The following is a 26,247-nucleotide window of genomic DNA, read 5'->3' as shown; positions in this document are numbered from 1 at the left end:
AAATAAAAAATGACAATCTTATGTAATCCAATCTCGTCAATTGATCCCTTTAACTTGATCGTATAAAAATATGGGCGAAATCACAAGGACATAAAATCACATGAAAACGGAGAGTATGAGCATTTCACGAAATAATATTCGCTCAGCAAATCCATCCTTTCTCGGGATTTAACTGCGTATAATTGAGGTACATGGAAGCCGAGGAGGAAAACATGCCTAAATAATACGCCCGAGTAAAGTAAACGATTCGTCCCATGATTCAAACTACTTGACTTGACTCAAAATACAAGTAATAAGAAAGAACGATCGCATGTACACGCGACTCAAAAACCTTTAAATAGCCCTAACCAGCCCGAAAGAAAGATAAGTCGAGATTCAGCCATGAAAAGGAACATTTCTTAAAGAGATTCTCCTGTATAAAAAAAGACATCGCATTACAGTTGCTCCTCATCAATCATTTCTTTGAAGTGTGTTATTATTAGAAAAAGCGACACAGTCTGTCAATCGTTTTTAAACAATTATATATAAAATCCAACTTTTGTGGCAAGAATTCACGGAAAGAAGCAGAGATTTAAAGGTACTCCCTCGCTTTACTTGTTTTAATTATTTAATAGTTTGTAAGAAAAATTACATACAAATTGGAACTATTCGAGCACAAATCACACACAGTAAAATAATGAGCAGGATAAAAGAGGTATATTTGATAATATGTCATCGCGATCAGATTCATAAACATGAACACAACCCAAATATTTATATTACATGCCAGACCAACCCCCAACAATGAGTAGCTGCATGCATTCTGCAATTTCCTTCCTGATTTGCTCCCATTTCATGATAAGCTAAACAAAGTAAATTGAAATGAAACATGTGCACAGAGCAGAGTGAAGATTAGGGGGACGCGAGTTTGTTGGCTGTCATTACCAGATCAAGTCCAATTCGCGTAACTTTCATTTTCCTATCGACAATTGCAATTAGTGAATTTTGCAGCACGTTAAGAAGATTGAATTGTTGCATGTGGTCATTTGGGAGACCACCTTTTTGTTCCCTTTTGTTAATTCGGTCCACTGACCACTGTCTGCACACACAATACTATTTATTTACCTAATTGTAAATATAACAGAGAGCTCAGCTCGTGTGCAATGTGGATTAGTTGGATAGATATGAATGCAAATTATACCTGCATCATTCATCCATCGAATTATTTATGATCTTAACTTGACCTGAGCACCGTCGACCTCCTTCATTTAATTGCATTTATACGTAACAACAATTAATTAGTTAATTCCTTCCTACATTTCCCACTCCGTCTGCCTCTTGATCTTCTCTGTGCTCCTGGTTATTGCTCCTCACTGGCAAAACTGCACATGCTCTAACTCAAATTTGCATTCAATTGCAGATGAATTTTAGACTTTTAGGACGTGTCAAATCAACACAAACGGAATTTTGCAACTTTTTTAAATTTACATTTATCTCAACGAAATTCATGTATTTTCGCAATCATAAAATGCAAATAGAATTGTGATAAATTCTGATTTATAGCAGTGAGTGTATTGCATCTCGTGGTCTGATGTAACACGAGTCAAAATCTAACTCGCAATTAGTACATAAATAAATAAATAACTAAGCATAAACCATTGGGTTGCATACAATTGCTATGCCTCAACTACGCATCACTGCTGCTGACACCATGCGAATGCACTACCACTTGTCAGCATTAGTCAGCAACAACAATTGTTGGATATGAACGTTGAATATCGTTGTTCCTGCACCAACACCAACGTAGCAAGGCAAACCAACAACACTACATTTCATTCATTCGTCATGATCCCAAAACAAAGGAAATGATTACAGCACAAACATAACTTGCCCCCATAATAAGAAAGCAACATGCAACATGTATTTGACTTGTTGACGTTTCCCCGTAAATCCACTTGAACTATGAATTCATACATTTGTGGAAATGCCTATGAAATCAATACGATAACCAGTGCCTGCAAATAATAACACGCTCGTGGATTGCTCAAAAATTTAATTTGTCGCAAATTCGTTTCTCATTCAGTCTGATTTTACCTTTGTTCTGACAAGGTTGCGACTTTTGGTTTTTTAAGGAGGATAGGAAATTAGACAGGTTTTATACCCACGATTTTTTTACACCACAACTTGGCTTGGCAATTAGACGCAACTTGGTAGACTGTGACCGTATTTGTGCTGGTGTGTTTTCGTTGGAGACGCGCAGTCTGATCTTCCGTTTTCCCCAGATTACATAATTACATTCGTACGAATCCCAATCGAGGTTCACAACTGTAGCTAACTTGCTCTCGTTGTCTTTGACTCCGACAAGATGCGTCCCCACTTAACGGATCTAACCAACAATGGAGGAAGTGCTGAGGAATCCGAGGACGGTTCCACCACCACCCCCGCAGCTTATCATCAAGCCATGATGTGCACCAGGCAGGCTGGTAAGGCCATCATTCGTGTCGTGGGAAGGTGCAATGACGCCAAGGAGAATGAAAATTTGGGTAAGTGCTGAATAAACCCTGCCTCAAAAAATATGACGAGAGAATTGACCGAGAATAACTTTAGAGTTGAGAGTTGAATTAACTTTTTGGACGAGATTGGAAGAGAGAGAGAGAGACTAATTGGAGTATTATTAACTTTGGGTTGTTACCACGTAATGAAATTAAGCAGAAACGGAGTAAAGGATGTGATACGAGTAAAGCGATGTTATCTTTATGTATCTCGAAATGAAACTTGGATCTTGGAAATGAGAGATACGTAGCCAAGAGTTGTCTTTACCTCTCTGAAAATATATTCACTTAAAAATCTTCAATTTCCTGAAATAAGGGAATTTGTTTGTGTACATTTCCAGATTTATCGGACTGTCAATTGATGCAAGTCCCCGACGCAATTTTTCTCCTCATGCGAAACACTAACCTCAAAACTTGTGATTTATCGAGCAATGTCATCACCAAAATCCCTCCACAATTGGGACACAAGTTTTCCTGCATTCGAAGTAAGTAAAATGTGCTTTTGGTAGCTTTGTGAAATCCACGACTGATTCAGACTTTTGCCCCAAGATGCATAAATTCCTCGTACGCCGTTCTCAAAACCGTGCCGTCTTGTGTGTTGTTGTTAGTTAATCACATATAAACTGCGTTACGTCGCCCGCATGGTTTGGCACTCGTCCAGTTGGACGGAACGGAATTGCATTTTACGTAGTAAAATAGCCCCAAAAACCAAAAATAGATTGGACTTCCCCCAACGGCATCATCATCGTCACAACATCACTTGACATTTCACAGAAATAACAGCCACCAGCACGTACTTCTCCTCGGATGAGAAAACATGTGTTTGACATGTTCAATAATATTGGCTGTGGTACGGTTCGAATCGAAGCCACGTTGGGCCAATACTTACGACGACATGGCCATGGACAAGCTCACCGCAAGGTTGACTTGTTCAGTATCATCGTTAAATCCTCGACCTTTTTGTGACATATTTTATAGCATGGCAATTTATTTTGCGCAGATTTGCAATTAGTTGGCAAATCCATAAACATAAGCAATAGATACGAAGCGCTATTCAGATTTATGGAGACATGGTCGTCGTGTAGAATAATGGACACAATATGATTTTGCAATACGGTAAAAAGCAAATACACACACGCTCCTGCTCATTCCACTGAAACTAAACTACGTCGCAATTTAAAATTGTTTTACAGTTGGTAGTAAATATCTTTGATAAGTTCTTTCGAAATTTATTTTTTGCCAGTCTTAAACATAAAAAAGAACAAAAAACAGTTTGGAAATCCCCACTTTGAATGCGAAAAATATTTACCTACTAAAAAACTACATACGTTGCAGTTTATAGTTTCAAATAATGGGCTCAAAACCCTATCATCTCACACTTATCATCAGAATGACACGAGCCAGGCAAGATAAGCTAATACACGAACAACGCAAATTGCTCACACACTTGACCTGATGAGGTTAAGTTGGTGAGCAATTCGCAGAATTATCACTTCATACTTGGTGGCCATGCATAAATCAGAAAAATCATGAGAATTGTTGCGTGGACGCATAATCTCTCCCAAACTACGATGCAGCACATGAGGAACGATGATAATGATGATCGATAAGATGAAAACAAAGGACGTGAAAAAACAAGCACTTCTCCTCTTGTCGCACACAGATCGAACCAACAACGCGTCATTGTCCTCGTCCTCCTGTCATGGGTCAAGTAATCATATGGACGCATTTGCCAAATTCTGTGAAATGAGGGTTCAACAACTCACAAGTCCAATTTTAGAACAAAATGGATGCATATCGCGATATTATTGCGCATTTTCTAGTTTGAGAGATTAGGAAAATAAGGGACGAGAGACCGTATGCACACACTTCTATATACATACATACACTACATATTTACGCAGAGGGAGATGTGTGCAGTCTATGTTTGTTATTTTGTAGCCATTTTTCTAAAAGATTTCTTATTTTCGACAGAACTTAACCTGTCCCACAACCGAATGAGCAAGCTACCCGAAGAGCTTCGAAACTTGGGGCAACTATCAATCCTCAACATTTCGCACAATGCTTTCCTCAACGTGCCACGAATTGTGTATGAGCTTCCCAAATTGGAACAACTTAATGCGGAAAAGAATTACATAGCAGGTACTACAAGCAGCCAAGCTTTGACTGCATTTCTTATACAAATTTGAAGTTTGACACTAAGAAACAAATGTCTACTTGCAGACGTGGACACGGATCGGCTAAGGCGTCGAGTGTCCATAAAACTGGTCAACCTGAAGGAGAACCCCCTCTCGAAAGAGGCCGAGGGACAATTAGCCACCATTTCAAACATCACGATCCATTTCAGCCCCCGAGTTATGGAGGAATGGGAGCAGACTGGGGACGGATATTGAACTTCTACCGCTAAACATAATTACTACCAATTTACAATATTATTTCTAAGGATTTGACTTATTTCATACAGATTTTAATACTTTTCGCTATTACTCAACTTATATCTTGTTATGTTCACTCGCTATATATATACTTTCACTCATGTCATCATATTATGGTGATATTGTCCCTGATAATAATCAGAAAGAAATCTTTTAGAAAAATGGCTACAAAATAACAAACATAGACTGCACACATCTCCCTCTGCGTAAATATGTAGTGTATGTATGTATATAGAAGTGTGTGCATACGGTCTCTCGTTCCTTATTACGTAATAATTAATTTGTGAGAGTTTAAATAGCGAGGAGGAGAGAAATAATGACAATTTACGTTTACACGACCATTTCTAGTCCGGATGTTTTAGTCCTAGTCCTGATTTGATCACATAGTTTAGGAATAGATACAAGTATAGCTTTAGACCAACAAGTCAGATCTTATACATAAAGTGAACGAGTTATGTACTGTGCGGGTGGAGCTAAAACCTACGGCCTCCTAAAGTATCTTGTGCTGAGACTAGGGTTTCTCGTAAGTTTTGCTCCATCCGCACAGTACATAACTCGTTCACTTTATGTATAGTCGTACAAACCTTTACTACTAATCGCGAGTACCCATTTACTACGTTACCTCTGAAGAAAACAGACGTTGCAAATTATTTAGTAACGAAACACGGTACACGCTGTTTCTTTTCGAAGAGTCGTATACACTTTTGTACGTAGTAAATAATGCAAATACACAATACGATCGTTTGATACGTATGAATGTTCGCTCGTTTACTACTAAGGTTTACAATCATAATAGGATGGACAAATAATTGCGAATCAATGATTATTGCATGACATACCTATCTAGTCCTTTGTTAATAAGTAACCCGTGATTTGGAATTTGTATAATCGATTTAGCTAAATTTAGGGAGGATGATTTGGATTCGACATTTAAAAACGGTTAACGTTAGTAGAAGAAAAATTGTTACGATTTAAATTTGGTTGAAAGAAATATAGAATGATACTTATATGTACGAGATATCGCCTTCAGCAGTGCAGCTTTTTCTTTTCTTTGTCCTCTTCATGAGCAGCGAGCAAGGACTGAGATTTGGTTTGCATTTTCTCCTTCATTTTCTATAAATTTCATAAGGAAACCACTAATAATACATAATTCAAATAGAATTAATTAATGGCATAAGAAACGGGGAATATTCATACCTTAAAATCTCCAATCGAAAACCAAGACCGAGTTGAACACAATGAGCTCAAATTGATGGAGGTTTCTCCATCAGGAGGAGCAGGAATGGTTTCTTTCCCAAGTCCAATCAACTCCCGCAGTTTGGTCTGCAATGCTTCCACCTTCTTCTGAAGATTTTGACGTTCCTCGACACCGTCGTTGAGCTAAAGTGATGAGCAAGAAGGCAATATAATTAGTTAGAAAGCACTTTAAACTTGATTATCATATCATACATAATAAGCAAAGGTCACGATTATTTTAGGGTACCATTTTCTGATATAGCTCAATATCCTTTTGCTTCTCATTCATAGCAACGTCAAAGTTTCCTCTCTCCTGGCGAAGTTCTTCAAGCAGACTGCATTTTAGAACGTACTGTTCCTTCCATTGTTCCAACTGGTCAAAGAGGGTCAGGCGGTAATCCTCCCAGGCTTCCTTACTCTTATTGTACCGGGCATGAAGATCGTCAAGTTGTTTCTACAATTTCAAAAGAATATAAAGTCATAAATGTGCAATATGCAAATCTTGTCTCTAATCACCTGGAGACCCGTTTCCCTCTCATGACTCGCCACTAAAGGGTTTTCATAATTTTTCTTGAGCGTTTCGAAATCCTCCTTCATTCGGTAAGAGTGCACCTCCCACAACTTTTTCCATCGCATCTCAATTTCCTTTCGCTCCTCCACGCCAAGAGTTTCCAGTTGTTCATAACGATCTTGTTCGTATTCAAGCTCCTGGTGGAGTTTAGCGACTCTTGTGTCATGTTCTCCTTGTAACTTGATTAAGGATTGGCTCAACTCTTCGTTCTCCTTTTGCAAACCTTTGATTTGGGCTTCGGTTTCTTTGCTTAGCTCATCATTTAAAAACTGAAAGAAATTAAGTTGACATCACAATCTAAAACTTTGAAATTTATTATATTGCAGTAGCATAAATGGTTGTCAAACACTCACACTACGCAGTAGTTTAATCTCATTGGACAAGTATTCAATTTGCGACTCGTGCTCACGGAATCCTTCAAGTGATCTTTTCCTTTCAGCTTGCAATGTTTCAAGTTCTTTCGAAAGACCATCCGCCTTAAAAATTTCTTGATGAAGTTGTGACCGCAGTGTTATGACTTCACTGGCTGCTCCGTTATACTCGGACTGGGAAATTGCAACAAATTTTTAGCTCACATTCATATTTGCTGTCAATTATTATAACCATCTATCTACATACTAAAATACCTTCAAATTTTCAACACATGTTCGCAGGAATCCATGTAACTTGACGGATCCACACGATTTTGACGACTCGCCAATCCCTCCGTTGGCCACGTTTCTGGCTAAATCAGCGTCAGTAATGCCCAAAGCATCCATAAACTCGTGTTGGAAGTCTTTGAGTTGTTTCATCCAACTTTTATAGTTTCCAGTGAGGGCTTCAATTCGCTTATTCAGCTCTGTCATACAATAATAAAATACAAATACATGAAACTTTGAACAATCTAAAATTATTGTTTATTATTTGTTAGTTCATCATGTTCATCCGTGTACCCTTAATCTTCACCACGTAAGCAGTTCTATCCTCTTTGGTAAATCCATCCTTAGCATCCTTCCCACGACCTTCCAAACCGAGTTTCTTTTTGAGATCGGAATTCTCCAAGACGGCCGCATGCAAACGATCATCCAATTCGTCCAACTCCATCTTAAGACTTTCAGCCTCGTCCCGAGTATACTCCAATTCCTCGACCTTTCTCAGTAAACGTGCAATTCGCCTGTCTGAAGCCTCGTTGTCCAGGCGAGACCGATGCAGCTCAAGTTTTAGTTTGGTAGCCTCTTCCATCTCGGACGGAGAAATGCTTGGCTTAGACTTTTTTGGCGATTGTTGCTGATGCGATAATGACTTATCCAAATGTGTTACAGTGCTGGCAACGGAGTTGCTCAATGAGGTTGTATTTGAGGCTGAGGCTGAAGCGCGACCAACGCGACCTTTCCCACTTGCAGTACCAGTAGGGGGAGGAATATACTTAGGTTTACGAGCCGGAGGACGCGGGTTCGGAACTGATGGAAGAACATGTCGTCGCGCTGGAGTAGCGGTGAGTCCACTGGAGGTGGACGCTGATTGTCGTGCCCCCTAAAAAAGAAACAAGAACAGAACCAATTAAATATACTTGATGCGTATAACTTAACTTGAATCTCGCAATCAGCTGGCTTACCTTATACGGAGTATATTTTTGTGGTTGTAGCTGTCTCGTTTGAATAGGAAATTTCTCGACATTCTTTTGCCACATGGCATCCGGGGACATTCTTCCAGCGTAATTTGGTGCCAATGATGTCGTTGAACCCTGTTTGGAGACCAAACTGATTGCAGTCAATAAAAACTTCCTTTCCTATGCACTATACATTACCTTTAAGGGAGGAAACTGAAAAGGTCCTTTCGAAAGACCAAGCGCAACTAAGCGATCCACTGCCGTCGTAACGCTGCGCATCGCTACTGGACAAGTCTTCTCTTGTGGAATCCGAGCTCCTCGTCGCAGTCCAAATCCAGCCATTTCGGAGAACGACACGGGTTGATTTTTCTCCTTTGATCGTGTGTACATTCTTCAAAAAAAGAACAAATGGCAATAAAGAATATTACTCAATAAATCAATCTCTCCTTATCCAACTAACGACCAGTGGTGCTTAATTACTTAAATTAAACAATGTTTTACTTTGGTTTATGTGCAACACGCTCAAGAAGACAGATTGAACAAAAAAACTTATTTCGAAAAATGCCTGCCCTCCTGCTCCTTCTGTTGTTGATAAAACTGATCTACTGCTGATCAATTTTAGTTAATTACTAAAATGAGACACAAAATGGGATGAAAATATGCTCCAGTCGATAACGTGGTGGTTTAATTAATTAGTTAGTTATCCGAATTATGTGTGATGATGAGAAGGGAGTTGGTAGACTGGATGGAACTGGAGGAGCACAACTTCTGTGAGGAGGAGCACAACCACCAACATTGTCCAGGTCATTGACCTGGGTCAGAGTCTTCCCTCAGCTCTCCCTCCGAAACTCGGACAGGCAGAAAACTAAAACAAATTTGTAATGTTAATTAAATTAAGTTAATTAAATGACCATTTGTTGCATCTTGAGGATTTAAGATACCCTGATTTGGTGTTATTTTCATTTTCACGAGCCTGTGGACAAGAAGTTCAAGGAAACTTAGGGTACTTTAGAATAGCAGCGGGTCGATATCGGGTCGGCCGATGTCATTATGCAGAAGAGTTAAAAGATATACATTACCTTGGCATTAGTTTAACAAATAATTTGTGCACTTGATTCGCTGCGTTGCGTTGCATGCAAAAATTGCATATTGCATAATGAATGAATTGTACAAACATGGGTTTCGTTTTACAATCCCCATTAGAAGCGAAATCGAGACGGGGAAAGGGTTCAAATTCCACTAGTCTCGCTGAAGAAAGTTGTCTGCGGTTGAAACTCAACCGTTGAGTTAAAAACATTAAATTTTAAATGCAAATTATAAATTGCGAATTCTTAAAATAGTGTTCACCTCGTAATTTCACCAACATGGAGGGTTACCTTCCCATCAAGGAGATTGGAAAAGGTTCATTTGGAATTGTTCATCTTGCTCAAAGAGTTTGCGATGGAAAAATTGTGGCGATGAAAAAAATTTTAAAGGTAACTTCATGTATGAATCTTAAATTATCGATGTATAACCAGCCTTTAACTTGTACAGTTCCACCGTAATGAAAACGATTTAAAGAGCTTAGGACAGGAATGGGATATTCAAAGAAAATTGAATCATCCAAACATTATCAGGATCCTGGACGCATTTGAAACCCCGGATTGCGTTAGTATATGTTACTATCAATTCAAAATGTGAACTATAATTTTATTGAAATAATCTATTGTCTTGGGCAGATGGTAATTATAACCGAGTACGCACAAAACGGAGAGCTTACCCGACTTATCAATAGCACAAACGGGAAGGGTCTTGACATTACGACTGTGAGGTCGATAACATGTGACCTTGTATCAGCCTTAAATTATTTATTTAACCAGAGAATACTACATAGAGATTTAAAACCACAAAATATTCTTATTGGTTCTGACGGACATTGCAAACTCTGTGATTTTGGATTTGCAAAAACCATTGGGATAAACGATTTCTTGTTGACTTCTATTAAAGGGACCCCTCTTTACATGGCACCTGAAATATTTCAGTACGGTTCATATGACCAGAAGGCAGAGTTATGGTAAGGAGGAAAAAATTAACAATATGGATAGTGAAATAATGAAAATTGCTAATTTGTATTTTTTGGAGGGCAGGTCCTTGGGCTGCATAATCTACGAGTTGTTGTTTGGAAAGCCACCTTTCCTTACAAGCTCATTGTATGAGCTTACAAGAATGATTTATGCCGAAAATATCATATTTCCTCCCGAAATTTTCTTTGGGGATTGTCGTTCATTTGTTAAGGTATGTATATTCAATTTTCTATATTATTTAGTTGTTTTGAAAGAGAAAAATGTTCGAGGCAAATGATTTACATCCATTTATACGTACATTTCTACAGGGCCTTCTAGAAAAGCTTCCAGAAAGACGGATAACTTGGGATCAAATACTTGATCATCCGTTTATTAGAGATCATGCCCGAATTGACAATACAAGAGGAGAATTTTCTTTGGCGAAGGCTTTAAGTCCGTCTCAAGAACTTTTAAGGGAGAAGCAGAAGCAAACCATCCAAAAGAAAATGCACGAATATTCAAGGTTAAAATAGCGAAACTATTTTTTAAATAACTACTTCATGAAATGGATCAATAATAACAATTTTATTTTACTCCTGGTTGATGCTAGGTTAATGTTAAAAACACAAAAGAAAATGCAGAAGGCCCAGAAACAGCTAGAAAATTGTGTACCTGAATCAAAAATAGTGCCAACTCCAATTCATTCCCCAAACACTGGTCAAACTTCAAAAGGTCAACAACAGCAACAAGCTACTATAGCTGAAAGACCTAAACTATCACCCACATCAGCCACGACGACTGGAGGAAGGGTTGTTAATTATCATAATACATCCACCGCAGAAGTAACTAACCTGATTCGAAAAGTTCAAATTGTGGATAATGCTGAAGACAACAACAGTGACTCTTCTTGTGAAACGCTTACATCCAGTTCTGAAGATGATGATGTTGACAGTGACGAGGATATGCGTACCATCGTGAATGGTAGCGGAAACAGTACCGAAGCCAATGAGAAAACTGATAATACCACACAAATTACTGTTCAAAATCCAGTAGCTAGAAAACCGGGGGATTTATTTTGGAAAAGTGGAGCTCTGTTCACGTTACACAGTTTGGGATTGGATAAACCAATTCAAAGTGAAGAATGGATTCATTTTTTGGGTACAACAATGAAGGCAAGTAGTTATAGTTATACATAAGTTCAATTTTTAGAAATATTAACCATACTAATAATTATACTAACATTTATTTTAAAGGAAGTTATGGCCAACCCCCGATGTATCTGCGAGAAGCACTTTCTTACAGTTCTTGTTGCTCCGTTAAGAAACCATTTAACTTCACCAGACGTAATTGAAAGGATTGCTGATGTTCTTGGAGTTCCTTTTACAATGGACGACGACCTCCCTCAAGACCTGGTTTTCCCCTTGCAGTCAATGTATTTGGATTCAAAAGTTGTCCCCAATCTCTTGTATGCTGTCAAAGTAATTGTAAGACGAAGAGGAATAGAAAGCAAGTCGACAGATCTTGATGAAATTGTTAGTTTTCTTAATGAAGAAGACTTTTCTGCCCTCAACAAATGTCTCCGACTGGTACGAAGTAGTTCTTCTTCTCATAATTAGTTACCTCTTAATAAATGGAATTATACTCGATAAGTCAATTCACAAATCTAATTTGACTTTCCTTAGGTTTGTTTCCTAGTTTATTTGGACGAAGGTTATGTTGTTCAATTCTGTGATAGTTTGTGCGTTCTTCAACTATTTCCAACTTTATTGCTCTTGTTGAAACTGGATTCCAACAATGTTTCATTTACTGGGGACATGCTTGCAATTTTGTGTCAACTTATGCGTACGATTCCTTCAAACTATTGCATTGTAGAGGAACTATTTTTTGGTGAGTGGTTAAAATTGGTTGAGCAAAAAAACAGGACTACACATTTTACTTTCATTACAGGGGATTGTCCAATCGCTCGAAACGTGGAGGAACTTTGGAGGCTTTTACAGCATGCAGATACCCGCATCAAGTCCAGAGCAATAAGACTGTTAGCATATTTATCTGTAAACTCGTCTAAAACTGGAGATCAATTTATTAAACATAACGCTCTAAAGCTGTGGAAATGTATACAAAGTGCCCTTCAATCCGAAGTCTCCGAATTGCGAGAGGTAACACTGATGAACCAAGATTTACTTTTACATCATTTCTTCACTAGCAAGATAACAAGTTTTTATTTCCTACTAAATATAGGCAGCCAAATTCGCTTCCAAAAACATTGACATACTGTCCTCAGACAAGGAATCACACTCTCAAAAGTCAATGACGTGTACTAAAGTAGAAATCGTCCGTCCTCCACAAAATATTGAATCTCAATCTCCTTCCACCGCTACAAATCCGTCCAACATTTCAAGTGACGAATCTCGATAGTGCCTTTATAATAATTGTAATACCAATTGTTTTTCTCATCCACAGGTTTATTTTTATATGATGACGTGTTTTATAATCTCGTACTAGTCGTATTGCATGAATCCTAAAAGATGTAATGCAGGAAGATTATTTATTTGCTAATTTTCATTTGTATCTTTATAGACTAAAAATAAATCCTAAGAGTTTATGAAATGTTCCGTGATATGTCCAGGCCAAAATCTCGCCCTCAAATCTCCCGATATCCATATCCATGAAAATTTCTCGCCCTTCAACCTCCAAACCAATATCCATAATCCATTATATCCGCTGAGCTCCGTTCGTAAGCATCAAAATCGGTTATATATTGCCATTGGTAAGTAGTGAAACTCGCCTTGGATTTGCTTGCTTGCTTGTTCGGCATCGAGCATGAATCAGTGGAGCGGCGTATCCAAATCCCTGTCGACTATTTTGTCTACTCGACGGTTGGTATTGCTTAGACTGGAATTATTTACTATTAATTAATTAGTATCAACAAAATGAACAAAGATAATTTTGACATTAATCACGGAGTCGCTCCTCGAGGAAAGGGAACAGAAGTAGGGACTATTTTACAGCTGGAGACATGTCCTTACAACGAAAGTCACCGAATTGGTCACGGATCTTTTGCTGCGCACTTGTACAAGTGTCGAATGGTAATTTTGGTGGCTGGGCATACCAGTCTTAGTTTTTATACTTGATTAAGTGACAACCAGAAATTGTGAATTGAAATATTTAATTTATTTAAAGGCCTTGAAATCGGAAGATCGTGAGCGATACGTCATTTGTGAATATAACGCGACTCACCACATGTTCGCAGAGGTGTACGAAGATCACCTCAAGACGTGCACGGATTTCAGATATTACGAAGCAGATAAGTTCGAAATGCCGCTTGGTATGTTAATATCGTTACCGCAAAGTGCAAAACTTCCTTGTTTTCTAATTTAAATATGGGTACTTCTCTTTAGAATTTTACGGCCATGCCACTGGCAAGAAAGTCGCAGCTAAAGAGTCCGTGTCTGAGCGGGATGAGATTCTAAAACAGCGATATCTTGAGGACGAGATGAAACGGAGGCGGGATGACGACGACCGAAAAACTGGACGAGTTGTCGACGAGCACAACAAACGACACAAAGATTTGGAAGAAAGGATGCAGACGTCGGCTAGACATGCTGTTGAAGAAGATGAATATATGTTATCATTCTAAGCATGAAAGCACGTGATTAATTATAAATACATTGATGCTAAATTGCAGATGTCTTTGTTTTTATTTTTATTTGGGAAAGGCTACAAGATTTTCACCATGATAATAGTTTATCTTTGTACACCATCTTCTACGTTTATCTAGTTGGACATTTTCGTATTATGCAAACAAAATTCGTAAAAAAACCTTGGCTTGGAATTAGTTGGAGTGTTAATTTAGTTTGTATTTATTATCTTGTGGCACGACACATACTTTCATAGATTAATTACACATATATATGATTCATAAACTAATTTAACTAATCATCAATTGGCCAAATTGTATCCTCTAACCAATCCAAGAAAGATTGAACATTTGTGTAAACTCCAGGCTTATCAAGTCCACAATATTTCGAACCAAATGAGGTAATTCCAACCACAAATCGAGGTGACAAGTTAATATTGTCCAGAACTCTCTTTAAAGTAAGTCCGCTCCCAGAATCACCCTGTTAGGAATTTCATTTAATTTCGTAACGCACGTAGCTTTCAGATATTTTTTCGATGACTCACATCACAAGTGTCCTTGGGAATATCATCATCTTCTCCAGCACCGGCACAAAACTGGGAAGGAATAATTTCCTGAGATGACCCATCACTTTCTTGCGAATATGCAGCCACGCACCGTTGCGAACTTTGTCTCCTCAATTCAACGTATTGCAACGTTTCACTTGGGCTTCCTGTGCTCGAAGGTGGGTGCAAAATAGTTGATTCCATGTATGAACTTTACATGCACTTAAAAGTGTATATATACCTGCAAATTCCGTTAAACCCCAACCAGCCGCTGTCAACAAAGACTGATTGTTTCCCATTTCCAAGCGATTTACAGGTTGAGGGAGGCAAGCAGGCTTAACATTGGCCGATAAGACTACCTTGTCCCTCAGCTTGACGAGTCCAATGTCGTTATGTTTCGTGGAAGGGTTGTAGTTGGGATGAATGGTAATTTGGTCTATGGGAACGACACGTCGGGATTTCACCCTGTTGTTCAGATCCACTTTTAGATGTGCATCTCCAATCAACACAAAGGTTGGCTTTCCCCTTCCTCTATTAAAATGATGACAATTAGCATATCGATAACACAATACCTTTCATTCTTAATATGCCCACCTCTTTTCTTGGAGGCAGTGAGCAGCGGTCAGGACGTGGTGGTCACTTACTAGCGTTCCACCGCAAAGCCATGAAATGCGAGATCTGTTTTGTCCAAAACCCAAAGCAGCCTAAAATAATTAAAGACTTATTTTCCTCAACATTCTATAGGTTTCTAATTGCTTTGCAAATATGTGTGTGGCCCAACCATGTATGGAAACTGCCCAACTCGAGCATCCTCCCCTCCGACAACGAAGGCGAGTGGGGTCACCGTTGCAGTCTCCAGGGACCCGGAGCCCCAGCCTTCATTTTCCTTGGGGATATTGGAGGACGGTATATTCGAAGGGAGAAGAAACGTGGGTGCGGCATTCACAGCTTCCTTGTCGTTTCTGGCAGTCGTTTCCGAGTACTCGGCACATTCTTAATTTGGGAATCACATAACCGCAAAATGAGACATTATACATAAATACGAGATTGATGAAAATGTACATTTATTTATTACATACTTTGATAGCTGACCCGACTTCGGGGGTCTGACTCGCAACAAATTAAGGGGGTCCGACTTCCAGATCCACTCTCAGAGCCCTGCATAATTGTGCGTTATGATATTTATATTTTGCATAATCAATCATACTGCCACATCCACTCAAGTTTTTATAATATTTAGTTAACAAAATGGGGTTATAAATCACCACAAAAAGACACGTGACCGGATAAATACCCGCATGGAGATTGGACAATGATCCTGGACATTTCTGGATCGGTTTGCAGACACCCTTGTAATTTCTGCTTTGTCCAAACGAACATGCTGCATTCTCTGAAAATTATTGCGATTATTGAAATTGCATAAGCATGTAAGAAATGAGTGAGCCATTTACCATAATTCCTCGCACTGGCAGCCGACCCTGCATAAATTGTTAGTGAAGTGAGAAGTAATATATGGAGAACAATGCGGCAGAAATTAACGTGTCCTTTCTTAGATTTACAATGAATAAATGTTGCGACGAGGGCCATTCTTAATCATGAATTTACCAAACACTGCTAATTTTGAAGGAACACAAAAAAAGTTCATTAAAAGTTAAAAAAAGTCAAGTGGTGAAATGTCGCAATAAAAAAAAATCCGTGTTTAGATATTGGAACGAAACAATCACATTTTTGTAAGTTTGTAAGTCTTCCTGCTTTTTGGGGCTAGTTTTCCATGCATTATTAAAACTACATATACCATATTGGCTTAAATGCATATTATTATACAAAAATTTTGAGCTTATTACTTACTCATAAGTACGAGTCTATCTACACCCTACACAGCGTTCGAAGACTTCCAATTTACTATCACTCATCATCATGTAGTGCATATGAACAACATGAAAATTGTCAATCAAAACGTGTATATACGTCTAACAATACAAGTCTTTTATTTAAGCCAGGTTAGAAAAGACATGGGATTTCTTAGGTATCTTGCTATCTACCAAACACACAGCATTAAATGCATGTTGTTACCCATGAAAGTGACGAGAAGGGAGAAGTTGAGACAAGTTGGTGACATGATGAGACGCGAGTTAGCAATTTTATGGCAAAATGAGACGCAATTTCTGACAATGGATAGCCTACACATTAGCTGCTTGCCTGACAAATATGTAAATATTCATCAATTGCTTTAATTACCTTGACAGAAATTGTAATTGTATTTTTTCTCGTCGCTATAAATTACTCCTGCTACCACCACGTCACTCCTGCACACACACACACAGAGGTCAGTGCAGGAGAAAAGAAGTCATGATAAAACAGAAGGTAGGTAGATAATAATATCAACAAATGTCTAATATAAGCACGAGGAGCTAATTCTGGGTGACTGATGATGACACCCAACCAGCAACAGGCAGCAACGGTATCAAGTGTCAATAATAAAATCAGCCTTGGTTCGAATGGCCCTAGTCCGAGAGGACACGTCGTCGTCGTCGTCAGTGATCTCGTGTCTTCGTATTTTATGTTGCTTGCTGCTGGCAATAATGAATGGTTGGATCGCAAGTTATAAGAATGGTACGAGCCAGGTCTATTTATTTCTCTCCCTGCCGTTATTAGTCGTAAAATAGGACCAAAAATAAAATAAAGTGCATGTGCATCTCTCCTTCGTCCGTCCACCTGACACAACGTGATGCCAATCAGTCTGAGTTCAGGAGGCATCGAAGGGATGACGTCGCTTCTGCTTCTTGGTTCGTAGAATTGACTGACCATTTCTTGGAAAGTGACGATGGGTGATGCGCCGTAGGAAGAAGCTTAATGGATTCGGGTCAAGGAACATGAACTTGGAAGGAGAGCTTTTTTCTTGCGTGATGTTGAAGGATGCAACGCGTAATTCCTGTCGATCCCTTCTGTAAATTAGTATAGCTAAAATTGCTTATCAGCATTTTCTTTATTCGACGGCCAAAAAGTTAAGCTGGAAATTATTGTCAAGCTTGCAGAAGCGGAAAGTATTGAGTTTTAGTTTTGTTGCTGAAATATGCAGAACCAAATTCCATCTTCTTATCTTGCTGCATGCATATCAATGATACGATATTACAATGTAGTAAAAGTCGAGTAAAAACTAAATTTTAAAATGACTTATCTATTTGTAATATTAAACCGTGCTTACTGCACAGTTTCAACTGCCGCGTTGTCTGTGTTTTATGTACTCGTTTGGTGTTACTTATTTACGTGTAAACTTATTCATTATCTTGAATCATTTGTAAAGTTTTGAGACTGCTAAGAGCTGTAATAATACTCATAAAGTGTAAAGCACATTGCATTGATATCCATTTTCACGAGGACGTCAAATATTATTTTATTACTAACTGCTAATTTTAGTTAAAATGAAGCCATAAATTTGGACAACTAACGCTACCAAGTAAATTTTGCATGCAGATTTACATATCGAAGTGGACTTGACACACAACTTATTACCCACACCACGTGCAACGCTGCACAACCGTAGAGCGAGCGACACTGTTTTTTTTTGCAGTAAAAAATTGCCAGCGTATCGTCAAGTTGCAATGCTAATTTTGTACGTACACCAATTTCAGAGTTGAAATGCCAGCTAGATTGATGGGCTGCATTTTTTCATGTATTTCGCTGAGGCACACAACATTTTTTTGTAGGAAAGGTAATGGTCATTGTAAAGTTATTACCTCTCAAGGTCGATTACTGTAATGATCCAAAGTGTCATTGACTGACTATCTCCTTGCTGGTTTAGGTTTTTATGACATTCTTCTCATTTTCTATCAGCCTCGTCCAGCTTCAAATGTCAACGTCCTTTCACACACTGTATCAATTCTTATGTATGAAAGAGTCGCTTCACTCCTATCGCCAGTTTTCTCCTTCATCTACAAAAGACGGCAGCGATACCTTTCAAAGAATTCCTTAATTAGTACAAAAGGAAAACACAACATGTCTTGAGCAAATAGGACGTGGTGCACATTTTCCTTTGACTTTTACCTTTGGCGTGGTCCCAGCATTCAGTGTGGAATACGTGGAAAAGACAGCAGGAAGGAACAACTCGGGATATAATTAGTGAAAAAGGGATCAAAAACCCTTTTTCATCAAGTTTGACCACGTGCAAACGCATAGTAAGCGAACATTGCTCCGCTCTTGATTTTTTCAAAGTCCAAATTTAACCGAATTTCCGGAGAAAAAATGAAGATTGGACTAATTTGAGCATAATTGTGAAGGGCAAACCTTTCCATGATCAACACCCCTCAGACCACGACCACGATTTTTGTGGATAATAAACAGAAAACGTAATTATTAGGCAGTGGCAATGGTGAAACGACCAGAAAGAAGTACACAAATATTAGCAGCAACTTTCTCCCATGGGAATTTCCAGTCGCCTTGAACTGATTCTGCTCTCACCTTCCTCCAAGTTCTTGAGTCTCATTTCCTACTAACATTGTGACCGACTTGTTCATGGTCATTTCAAACTCCAGTCAATGCACGCGTCCAAAGTGTGCAAGTGGTCACAAAGACGTTGGAAAGATTTGACCAAATTTCGTCATCTTGACCATTGTTTCTTCACCTTGACTGACTTCTGGAGAAAACTGACAAGGGACACTCACGACCTGTCGTTTGAGTCCAGGGTACCCACTATGTTTTTTAGAATCTACTAGGACCCCAGATGAAGGATTCATTCATATTTCCGTGTAAAACTCATATTTGGCGCCATGGCGTGGCGCCAAATTCGCCAAATTTGATGGTTTTTCATTTTAAAACTGCCATAACTTTTGAAATCCTGGACGGATTTTCAAAATTGTTTGCAAAAATCATGACAAGGAGTTCAACTTTCGTATTCTATGAAATTTTTTTCAAAATTATCGTTTTTAACTTTTCGCAAAATTTCGAAATTTCGGGTTCGTCGAAAAAATGCTAAAAATATCTCAAAAATTAAAACTTTTTGATTTTTATTTTTTTCTCTAAAATTTCGACTTTTCTGATCATTTTAAGCATAAAATTTTAAAAATCCGACATAAACTGCAAAAGTTATGGGGGTTTGAAATTGGTCGAAAATGCAAATTTTTAAGTTTAGCGCCACGCCATGGCGCCAAATATGAGTTTTACACGGAAATATGAATGAATCCTTCATCAGGGGTCCTAGTAGATTCTAAAAAACATAGTGGGTACCCTGGACTCAAACGACAGGTCGTGAGTGTCCCTTGTGAGATTCAGTAAAGTCATGACATAGCAAAGTCCGAGCCAGTCCTTGGTTGTAAAATCGTGCCATGTTTGTGAAATCTATTCTGCCTGACTCAAAGATCATTGGACAAGTATGATGCTGGTATAACTTATCATTTATCAATCCATCTCCACACATATTTCACCTTTTATGCAGGTACATGTTGCCTTAGCTGCTTTGGTTATTTAAGTATGGTGGCAGCATTTTGCTACTGAGTCAGTAAGTTAGTTTTTTAGTAAATAGTGAGGTCGACGACCCACTCGTCGTTGAATGAGTGGCATAACACATTACGATCATGTTAAAACTTACTACCGACGGGTGCCAAAAAAGTCAATTTGATCAAACTGCATATCGTCAAACGAAGCGACTCGTATTCCATTTCCCCCGTTTTATTGCAACAATTCACGAGGTAGGTGAATTGGAGTGGTGTAAGGCAGAACGCTTTTTGGACGCGCAGCACAATTTTTCACAAAAGTATTTATCGCATTTTTAGCTACAATTGGAAACGACATTTGTCTATTTTTTCCAAACACGATTCATGTTCGTTCCACAGACACAGAGACGGAGTTGCTCGTCCACTTTGCAAATTTAGCAAAATTGCATCCAATTATGAATTGCATGCCAAAAATGACATGATATCATATTCGCTTACTTTGTTTTATTGTCTCGCAGGAGTAATAAAACGTAACTGCAATGGCATATCTATAATACATCTATATGAATATACATCTATGTAGATTTGCATATATTATGCTAGTGAGCTAATGAGTGGAGCTAATAAATGCAGAAAATGTGTGGCTGCCTGACTGCATGGATTGATTGATTGATGGTGTTCTTACATTTGCATACATTAATGTTATCATTATTTCATCTTTGTCTTCAAACAACTTGTTCTTATTGCGTAGCAGCCGCAGTAGCACCAGTTTTCGCTTAGTGCTCAATCGTGGTTGCACTCAATTACTTAACGAATGCAACAAAGACATGCTCGAGTCGTGTAATGAGGAGGACTCGTTGGACCAATCCATCCCATGGCTGATGAGAAGCATCGAAAACTAATTCTCGTTTTAGAGTTGAACTTTTAAGATCAACTTCAAATCCGTTTCAGAATTAAGGTAGCGATTTTACTCAAACATGATTGTTGTCATTAAAACTGATTTAAAGAAACGTGTTCTTGCCTCAAGAATAATAGGACTTCTCGAAAAGTGCACTTTTAGATACGATCATACGTGCCATTTGTTTAACTTTGGCAATTAGCTGCCACTTTGTGTAGGTGGTGGGGATCACAATAATTGCACCAATACCTGTCCGGACCTCTGGGAATAGAACAGAATATTTCTCGTGGTCAAGATGCATAAATACCTTTTGTACATCTGACACGCATTGCACAGAAATGCGATGTGTAAATTTTATACTCCTTTTATAGCAACAACAACTAATTGTTTAAAAATATAAGCCGACACTCTAAGATAATGTCTGAAAAAACTTCTTGGAAAATCGATAGTCACAATAAGCAATAATAAATCAGCAAATAAGCACCAGAAACGATTCTGCTGAAACTTACCTTTCGGACAAAAAAAGCGTCTTAAGTTTTGCAAATTTGCCTTGTGCCAACTTAATTAGTTCGCAACAATCGAGTTCACTCACTCGCATTTTGTATGCACACCTCAAATTGTGTTGTTTACATGTTTTCATTTTTAGAATCAACATCCCCTGTGTCCTGCAACGAAGGATGGCAAAAGCATCCTCTGCATGCAATTCTGCATAAGGCTCACAGTTCGCAGAATTTTTATTTTTCTGCGAATCGCTTGATTAAAATGTGCATGATATTACTTGGTGTAGATCTTGTGTGTAGAATGCTGACCAGTTTACGCACCACGAGTCCTGCATGTATTGATTTACTACTCGTGGTCATATACTCGGTAGGAGGGTGTGTTCCATATGATGATGAAGATATGGATGCATGTATCACAAATTGTACTAACCCACACCACAGTGAGCTGGCTTATAGTGGGGTCAAGAACCTTTTAATTGTATTTTATATGTTACATAAAAAAGGAGATAAAGTGACGCATTTTGTCTACAAGTTGGCCCACGCCAAAAATGCATTGACCACTTTGCGCGGTGATTTATGTCGTTGGTGTACTCTTGCTGCACTGCTGTAGCAAGTCGTGGTGAGCCAGTGGCACATATCGAACAAAGCCAAAAAAGAAGAAGACGGCCAATAACCTTTCAAGTTGAATTCAATTCAAGTCGGTGGTGTTGTGTACTTTTAGAGGACAAACACCTTTGTGCCTTTTTACCAATGGAATAGGGGGACACGGTGTGCCAGACCTGTTACAACCAGCAGACCAGTCCTAACACAAGAGGCTCACCACCAATAAATATTAGAATCTCTTATCCCCAAGCATATTTATCCTCGAATCACACTTTTATCACGATATGCAAACAAGTACTTAACATAATCAATTGGATAAGCTCCCATTAAATGACAATTAAAAATGCTGCATGACTCCAGTCAATGACTAATATGCATAGGCGTCAATGTGGAAAAGTGCGTGTGTGATCAGTGGTGGGAGTATCCTCATGGGTTCACTTTTTGATTGGACGGAGGTCCACCATGCCTCCAATTTGCACAAATTCACGACTTAACCTTCACATCGTGGGAGGGAAGTGGCAGGATTTGCGAATTGCGACGGATTCTCAATTTCCATGCCGTAGTCGCGTCATTAATGCAAACCAGAATTATGATAATGATGAGAAATAATTAAGAATTTTCTGTTTCACTTTTATTTTCATTTAATTTGAAGCATATCAAAATTTTGGATTTCTTGTTTTCATGGGTTTAGCAGGCGTATTTTATTTTTAGCTATGGTGGTAGACGACCAATAAGATGCATGTTTTGTCACTTTTTCTAGTAAATCCTTACGCTTCCGTTTTTTAGGGCAAGCAAGAGGTGACTTGTTGCATCTCGTCGGTCAATGTGCCCATTATTTCCCACTGTTTCACTTTTGTTTTGCATCTTCCTTTGAAGACAAGAAAAGCCGTGTCACCACTAAAATATTATTGTACTCACTCGGCACCAACAACGCCACCCAGTCCGGCCGAGAGTGGGAACGTGCCCTTAAACCAGTCAGGAGTTGTTGAGATATAATTCCAGTTTCAGACCGGATGCATCATGATCGCATCATGATCTTGCTAACATCATAACCTGAATAAACCCAGAGAATATTTACGTACCTGCACAACAATATGCACTCGAGTCTGGAATACTAACCCACAAAACCACCAACTTGTCAAAGGAGCACCATTGCCTATAGCAGCGGAGATGATGAGATATACAGATGAGGCAACTTTGCTGATGAATGATATGTACAAGTTGATAAGATTACGGTGATGACAAATGCATTAATTGGCCTAGAGATTAGTGACGACTCACTACTAGGTAACCACTATAGTATAGCTGGTGTTTTACCTGCATGTTGATATAGCAGGTGCACTCCAAGGGGCAATGACTCTCCTCACTTCGTCGCCTCACATCTCATTGTGAAAGGACACATTTAGGACAATTGCTTGCATAGAGTAAACAGCAGCCAATTTAAGTTGAAAGATCCTCACTCTTCGCTATGCTTCTGGTACTAAAGTGTTAAATAGTGTGTTTGACACTCCTGGAAGAGTTCTTCTGGAGGAGAAGCCATGACACGAATCTGGCAGGTAAAACCTATTCGTCTCATGTTTGAAACCTTGTTAGCGCATCGTCTCTTGGCTTCAACGCCGCCGCAAACCCCGAGATGGGCGCTCACCCCAGGAGGAGAATGGGAGGAGAACAAGAGGAGAACAAGAAGAACAAAGGGAAGAGAAGAAGGTTTTATTGGAGGATAAATAAATAAAAGGAAAACTGGGCCAAAAAGTCAACGAACGACCTTTTCTCTAATGTAATTCCATTCTAAGGTAAGGAGTAAGACATCGCAGCCACTCGTCTTGTTACCATAACCATCACGATCAGCATATGTATAGCTAAGAAGCAGCAGTATCTCCAAGATGAAGAACTTGCATGCACATTGCATCCCATCGTCGCATACGTACAAACAATCTTAGGCAAACATTGCTTAAAGATCATCATCGCGCATGCAGTTAAGTGTGCATACGCATCCCATGGGCTACAATGTATGTAGAGACGACTGCATCCGATGCATTCTTCTTGCACACATTTTTTGCACTGCAATCCTCGCTGGTCCGAGTCAAGCAGAAGAAGAAGAAGGGCAAGCCAGTGGTACAGATTATCGGCTGAGGACAAATTTGAACTCGTGCTGAGAAGGTATCATTGGCTTGGCCATTTTCCTCACTGCCTTGTTTCACGGTATTAAATACTTCTGCTGGCTCATTTTCCAATGCATTCTACTTATGTGGATGGCTGATGGATCATATATTCTCAATTTGAATAGTTTTGTAATACGATATCCAAATGGGAAACTCTTTTCCCAGGAAGATGACGATCATGTGGAAAGAAGAGTTGCATATTTAGTTAAGATTCTTTGCTGGAGATGCAGTTTTCGAAAGTTGAGAACTCTTCTTCTTCTCAAGATTTTGTAACGGGTTTTCTCAAGGAACTTCAAAATCCTGGCTCCTGTGACCCTTCAAATTCTAAACCAAAAACTACCGTCATTCACTCCGCGTCCGTGTCAAATTGAATCTTAGAAACGGGACCTAGTCTGCATCCACTCATCGAAATACTACAGTTTTCGAGACAGTTTCGAGACGACCTGTCCAGGCTTCTGGCTTCCCTTCCAATCATTTTTTACACATTGATGATGCATGCTTATGGACCAATTGCGAGCAGTAAGATCCGGATTTAAGGTGAGCAAAATATCTGCCCTACAGCAACCTCAGTAAAGAAGACAGCCCAAGACGTTTGGTGGTGTGCGTCCTGATGGAGCAGTGGCAACGGTTGGAGCCCCATGCATGCACAGAGTTCTTGGTGAATGTTGGTACAAAGAAGTCATAAAGTTAAAAAGTGGTGAAGTGGACCTATTACTACAGATACTACGACTACTACACTTTACTCATTTATTGTATTCCACTATTTTGTGTTTATGCCACCTCAATCGGGTCAATGAACCATCAACAGCAACAGTGCACACCGTGGTGCAGGAGTGACGATGGTATTATTGGTAGTGCCCCAGGTCTCTCGCATTAAATTAAAGCTCTTCATCATTAATGCTTCGTAATTACATGCATGACACAACGATCTCCGTCGAGCACCACCTCTGTGCAAAAAAAATGGTTCGGAAGACGAAAATTTCGCACTGCCGTAATTCTTATGCATTCCAGGAAAAGATACGAATCTCCATTTCCACGAGTTCATGTATTTCAAACCCTGTTGTTTTAAATGCGCATGATGAAATGATGCTTTCTTGCATGTCTTGCGTAACCAAATTAGGAGGAATTCATCAAGATGCATTTTCCCAAGGAGGCGGCAGAACTTCTCGGATTTCATGCAATTTCCAAGTGAAATATTCAACGCGAACCTTAAAGTGCACCCAAAAAGTTATGGCCTGATTTCCCAACCACTTGCTTCACTCTTCTGTCTCCCACAACTGTTCACGAATGAAGGAGTAGGAAAGGCGTACAATTCTTGCCCTCTTCCTGTCATCCCCACCAAAGCCTATAAATCCGAAGATAATAAAATAAATGGGATATTTATTGTGCGGGTTTTTGTTGGGCTCTCGTTGAATGAACAAAGGAGAAACGGTGCATATGAACCATTTTAACCATGAATACGACACTCTCGAGAAGAAAGAGACTGTTCCCTTTAACTGTATAAGAGATCCGTTCGTCCTTTTAAAACTCACCTCTCTCTCGCCCCATCCATTTCCTTGGTCTCGGGAGGATGGAGCGGTTTCCTTGTTGGCGTGGAGGGTCAAACCAATATTCGCTCGACCTGGATGGGACACTTACTCATTTGCTCCACCATAAATTAATGCAGACTTCTGGGGACCGGGTCGCGTGGAGTACTTAAAAACAAGCATTGAGAAAACATACGAGTAGATGTATATGATGCTTTAACAAGTATTTATAGACGAGCACATGTTGCAATCAACTTCACGGGACGGCAAGTTTTTAGAACAGATCACATTTCAAAAAGTAAAAATGGATTGATGCAAGGTTAATAATAGTGAGAAAGAGGGGAGAAAAGTTACTTGGCTCATTTCATCTGCATCTCGGTTGGTCAGCACCACTGATGGGCAGTGAGGTCCAGCATCTGTCCACCAAGAGTCAAAATCTCCACTTACTTGTTGCTTACTGCATAAAAAGTGGGGCCTGGTAATTGTTTCCAGCCCAATGATTCGGACTCTGCAAGGACCAACGAGTGGATTGAGAGATTTATTA

At 39.2% G+C, this 26,247-nt stretch overlaps 4 protein-coding genes and 1 long non-coding RNA gene across 9 annotated transcripts; 2 read left to right on the top strand and 3 right to left on the bottom strand.

Annotated features, from left to right (window-relative positions):
* Positions 1-356: 356 nt before the first annotated feature.
* LOC110845733 (leucine-rich repeat-containing protein 20) lies at positions 357-5,982 on the top strand. 2 transcript variants are annotated; one of them, XM_022092216.2, is made up of 5 exons: positions 357-577; positions 2,345-2,522; positions 2,873-3,016; positions 4,506-4,673; positions 4,755-5,982. In XM_022092216.2, exons 2-5 carry the CDS (start codon positions 2,345-2,347, stop codon positions 4,922-4,924), a joined length of 660 nt encoding a protein of 219 aa, XP_021947908.1. In that variant the 5' UTR covers positions 357-577; the 3' UTR covers positions 4,925-5,982. The 2 variants fall into 2 exon arrangements, with proteins under 2 accessions (XP_021947908.1, XP_021947909.1); XM_022092217.2 differs by lacking the exon at positions 357-577 and having other exon boundaries at positions 1,996-2,522.
* Positions 5,852-9,457, bottom strand: LOC110845735 (coiled-coil domain-containing protein 102A). Of its 3 annotated transcripts, XM_035849145.1 has the most exons (11): positions 9,303-9,349; positions 8,863-9,226; positions 8,560-8,752; positions 8,368-8,496; positions 7,706-8,285; positions 7,400-7,611; positions 7,127-7,318; positions 6,719-7,042; positions 6,450-6,656; positions 6,164-6,346; positions 5,852-6,079 (listed from the first exon to the last, which is right to left on the bottom strand). In XM_035849145.1, the coding sequence occupies exons 3-11, from the start codon at positions 8,749-8,751 to the stop codon at positions 5,993-5,995; spliced, it is 2,106 nt and encodes a 701-aa protein (XP_035705038.1). In that variant the 5' UTR covers position 8,752; positions 8,863-9,226; positions 9,303-9,349; the 3' UTR covers positions 5,852-5,992. The 3 variants fall into 3 exon arrangements, with proteins under 3 accessions (XP_035705038.1, XP_035705037.1, XP_021947910.2); XM_035849144.1 differs by having other exon boundaries at positions 8,863-9,457; XM_022092218.2 differs by having other exon boundaries at positions 8,560-9,457.
* Positions 9,458-9,580: 123 nt separating this feature from the next.
* LOC110845732 (serine/threonine-protein kinase fused) lies at positions 9,581-14,087 on the top strand. The gene is made up of 12 exons (XM_022092215.2): positions 9,581-9,836; positions 9,895-10,008; positions 10,080-10,414; positions 10,488-10,635; positions 10,733-10,926; positions 11,014-11,575; positions 11,657-11,989; positions 12,086-12,290; positions 12,351-12,559; positions 12,642-13,489; positions 13,584-13,728; positions 13,802-14,087. The coding sequence occupies exons 1-10, from the start codon at positions 9,726-9,728 to the stop codon at positions 12,816-12,818; spliced, it is 2,388 nt and encodes a 795-aa protein (XP_021947907.1). The 5' UTR covers positions 9,581-9,725; the 3' UTR covers positions 12,819-13,489; positions 13,584-13,728; positions 13,802-14,087.
* A 142-nt stretch (positions 14,088-14,229) lies between these two features.
* LOC110846308 (venom protease) lies at positions 14,230-16,398 on the bottom strand. Of its 2 annotated transcripts, none has more exons than XM_022093010.2 (8): positions 16,037-16,398; positions 15,851-15,975; positions 15,665-15,743; positions 15,367-15,578; positions 15,180-15,289; positions 14,827-15,116; positions 14,586-14,752; positions 14,230-14,521 (listed from the first exon to the last, which is right to left on the bottom strand). In XM_022093010.2, the coding sequence occupies exons 1-8, from the start codon at positions 16,170-16,172 to the stop codon at positions 14,336-14,338; spliced, it is 1,305 nt and encodes a 434-aa protein (XP_021948702.1). In that variant the 5' UTR covers positions 16,173-16,398; the 3' UTR covers positions 14,230-14,335. The 2 variants fall into 2 exon arrangements, with proteins under 2 accessions (XP_021948702.1, XP_035705039.1); XM_035849146.1 differs by having other exon boundaries at positions 15,880-15,975.
* Positions 16,399-22,637: 6,239 nt separating this feature from the next.
* LOC118434847 lies at positions 22,638-26,055 on the bottom strand. Its single transcript, XR_004834294.1, has 3 exons — positions 23,333-26,055; positions 23,135-23,215; positions 22,638-23,068 (listed from the first exon to the last, which is right to left on the bottom strand). It is a non-coding gene; the product is annotated as an uncharacterized LOC118434847 (long non-coding RNA).
* Between the last annotated feature and the right edge of the window lie 192 nt (positions 26,056-26,247).

The sequence above is a fragment of the Folsomia candida genome, unplaced genomic scaffold (genome assembly GCF_002217175.1).
Source record: "Folsomia candida strain VU population unplaced genomic scaffold, ASM221717v1 Fcan01_Sc003, whole genome shotgun sequence".
Lineage (NCBI taxonomy): Eukaryota > Metazoa > Arthropoda > Collembola > Entomobryomorpha > Isotomidae > Folsomia > Folsomia candida.
This window is presented reverse-complemented; position numbering and strand designations above follow the sequence as displayed.